Consider the following 1,901-nt stretch of genomic DNA (forward strand, 5'->3'; position numbering starts at 1 on the left):
AAACAAAATTTGCTAGGCTTTCGTCAAACATAGAGAACTTTTTCAAAAAATAAAAGCATAAAGAGAAATGATCCATTTAAAGATTATTTTGATGTCTTCATGTTGGTGTATTTACTAAATTGTGACAGCTTAAGATTTTCATTCGAGTACTCATAATTCGCACGAGATCAGACAACAAAGAATTATCATCTTCTCTAATGATTCAAAACTCAAGTAAAATAAAAATAATACATACTGTAAATGGTAGGTGAGAAGCTTACGGGGCAATCAACGAAAGATACATGTCTCAGCAATTTCATCCTACAGTTCTCAAAACCTGGGACATCACACATGGGACTGTCTTCTTTTCCACTTCCATATGCCCTGAAAAAGGATATTGTTACAACACAAAAGTGACCCAAATGATCAAAGAACAGGTCCTTTCAAATTCAACTACTTACTTGTAGCACATGGGTCTAGGACAGCGGTCCTCTTCACATTTATATATTTTAGCATTAGCATATCCAAGCTTAATTGTGATGTTTCTTTCCAACTCATTTTTAAAACGAACAGTCTGCATAAATAAGGCAAGACAGATATTTAGTTTCCTTCTAGAGGACCATTGAAACTGAGGTTACCCCAATCAGCATGTTCTTAGCTTTTAGAATCTTAGCAGCATGAGTTCAAAATGACAGTACGACCGAAGTAGATGGACATAATCAGACAAAATGGTATTGATGGTCAACTTATCAAGGCAATCAATTCGGAGTGAGCTATAAGCACATGCAAATCATCAATGATCTCAAAGCTGGTTACTCCACATAACTTCACCATAATAATGAGCTCACATCTTGCCATACTATAGGATGCACAGAATTCTTCGGCACCATAGCTTAACAATATTCTATCATAATCCAAAAAAGAGAGAAACACTTGAAATACTTGGATTTTCTTTTAACCAACCTTGAAATACTTTTAAGTAAAAATGTGCAAACTACGGAAATGGTAGCAAACTAGTCCTGGTCATTTAATAAATGTGCAAATGGTTTATCCATAGACTCAAAAGTAATATAAGGTCATTTATTTACAGTTAAAATGATCAACACATTGATATATTTTTTTGATAAGAAAAGATCAATATCTTATTTGGTTCATAAATAAAAAACTGATAAGAAAATAAGACATACTTAAGTGAAGGCCCAGATTCCAAAACAAAGGTGTACCTGAACTCCAGATATAGCTTTTACAACTGTCGACTTTCCATGAGCCACATGGCCAATGGTACCTGGATAATGAACCTAATTCAGGCTAATGCCAGTAATGTGTAAAGAGTTTCTCAAAGAGTAATTAGAAACCAAACTGGCAGTGCACATATAGAAATACATAGTTCAATAAATATCAGTTTACCAATATTTATCGTAGCCTGACGAGAAATGACCTCTGGTGAAAGTGGATGCAGTTTTGTTACATCCAACTTACTAAGGTCTTGCTCCATCAATCCTTTTCGAGACATTCTGTAGCTGCTCTTTGATACTTCTCCGGATGTCGGTACTTTTCAAGTCTGAAATTGGAAACAAATCAAAGAAATCATGCTCAAAACAGTGAATTTAGAAAGACAGTTGAGCAATGTCTCAAGGCAGAGTTTTACAGACAGTAGTCAATCATTAAAAGTATTAATGCGACTGAACTACTAAATATCTCAATGTTATTTTGCCTTCTTTTCTTGGGATCCTATTTTTGCTCGAAAGAATTGCTTCTTCATTTATTATTAAAGGTGGAATAGAAATGGATGCTAGAAACAATTTGCAAAGTCTAACTAAACATTTCAAAGTAAGATGGATTAGAAAGTATTTGAAGTCTAACTTGCTCGGACTCTTCAAAAATATCTACAGGTGCGTGTCGGATCCTCCAAAAATAGTGTA

The 1,901-nt window shown here is 34.4% G+C and overlaps 1 protein-coding gene across 1 annotated transcript; it reads right to left on the reverse strand.

The window, feature by feature from the left end:
• Nucleotides 1-260: 260 nt before the first annotated feature.
• Nucleotides 261-1,576, reverse strand: LOC124893859 (eukaryotic translation initiation factor 2 subunit 3-like; the record flags this gene model as incomplete). The annotated part of the gene is given in 4 exon segments (XM_047404704.1): nt 261-363; nt 441-553; nt 1,203-1,264; nt 1,387-1,576. Coding segments are annotated over 4 exon segments (384 nt in total), but the record flags the coding sequence as incomplete, so codon positions are not given.
• Nucleotides 1,577-1,901: the final 325 nt, after the last annotated feature.

This window comes from Capsicum annuum, unplaced genomic scaffold (genome assembly GCF_002878395.1).
Source record: "Capsicum annuum cultivar UCD-10X-F1 unplaced genomic scaffold, UCD10Xv1.1 ctg66513, whole genome shotgun sequence".
NCBI classification, from domain to species: Eukaryota; Viridiplantae; Streptophyta; class Magnoliopsida; order Solanales; family Solanaceae; genus Capsicum; species Capsicum annuum.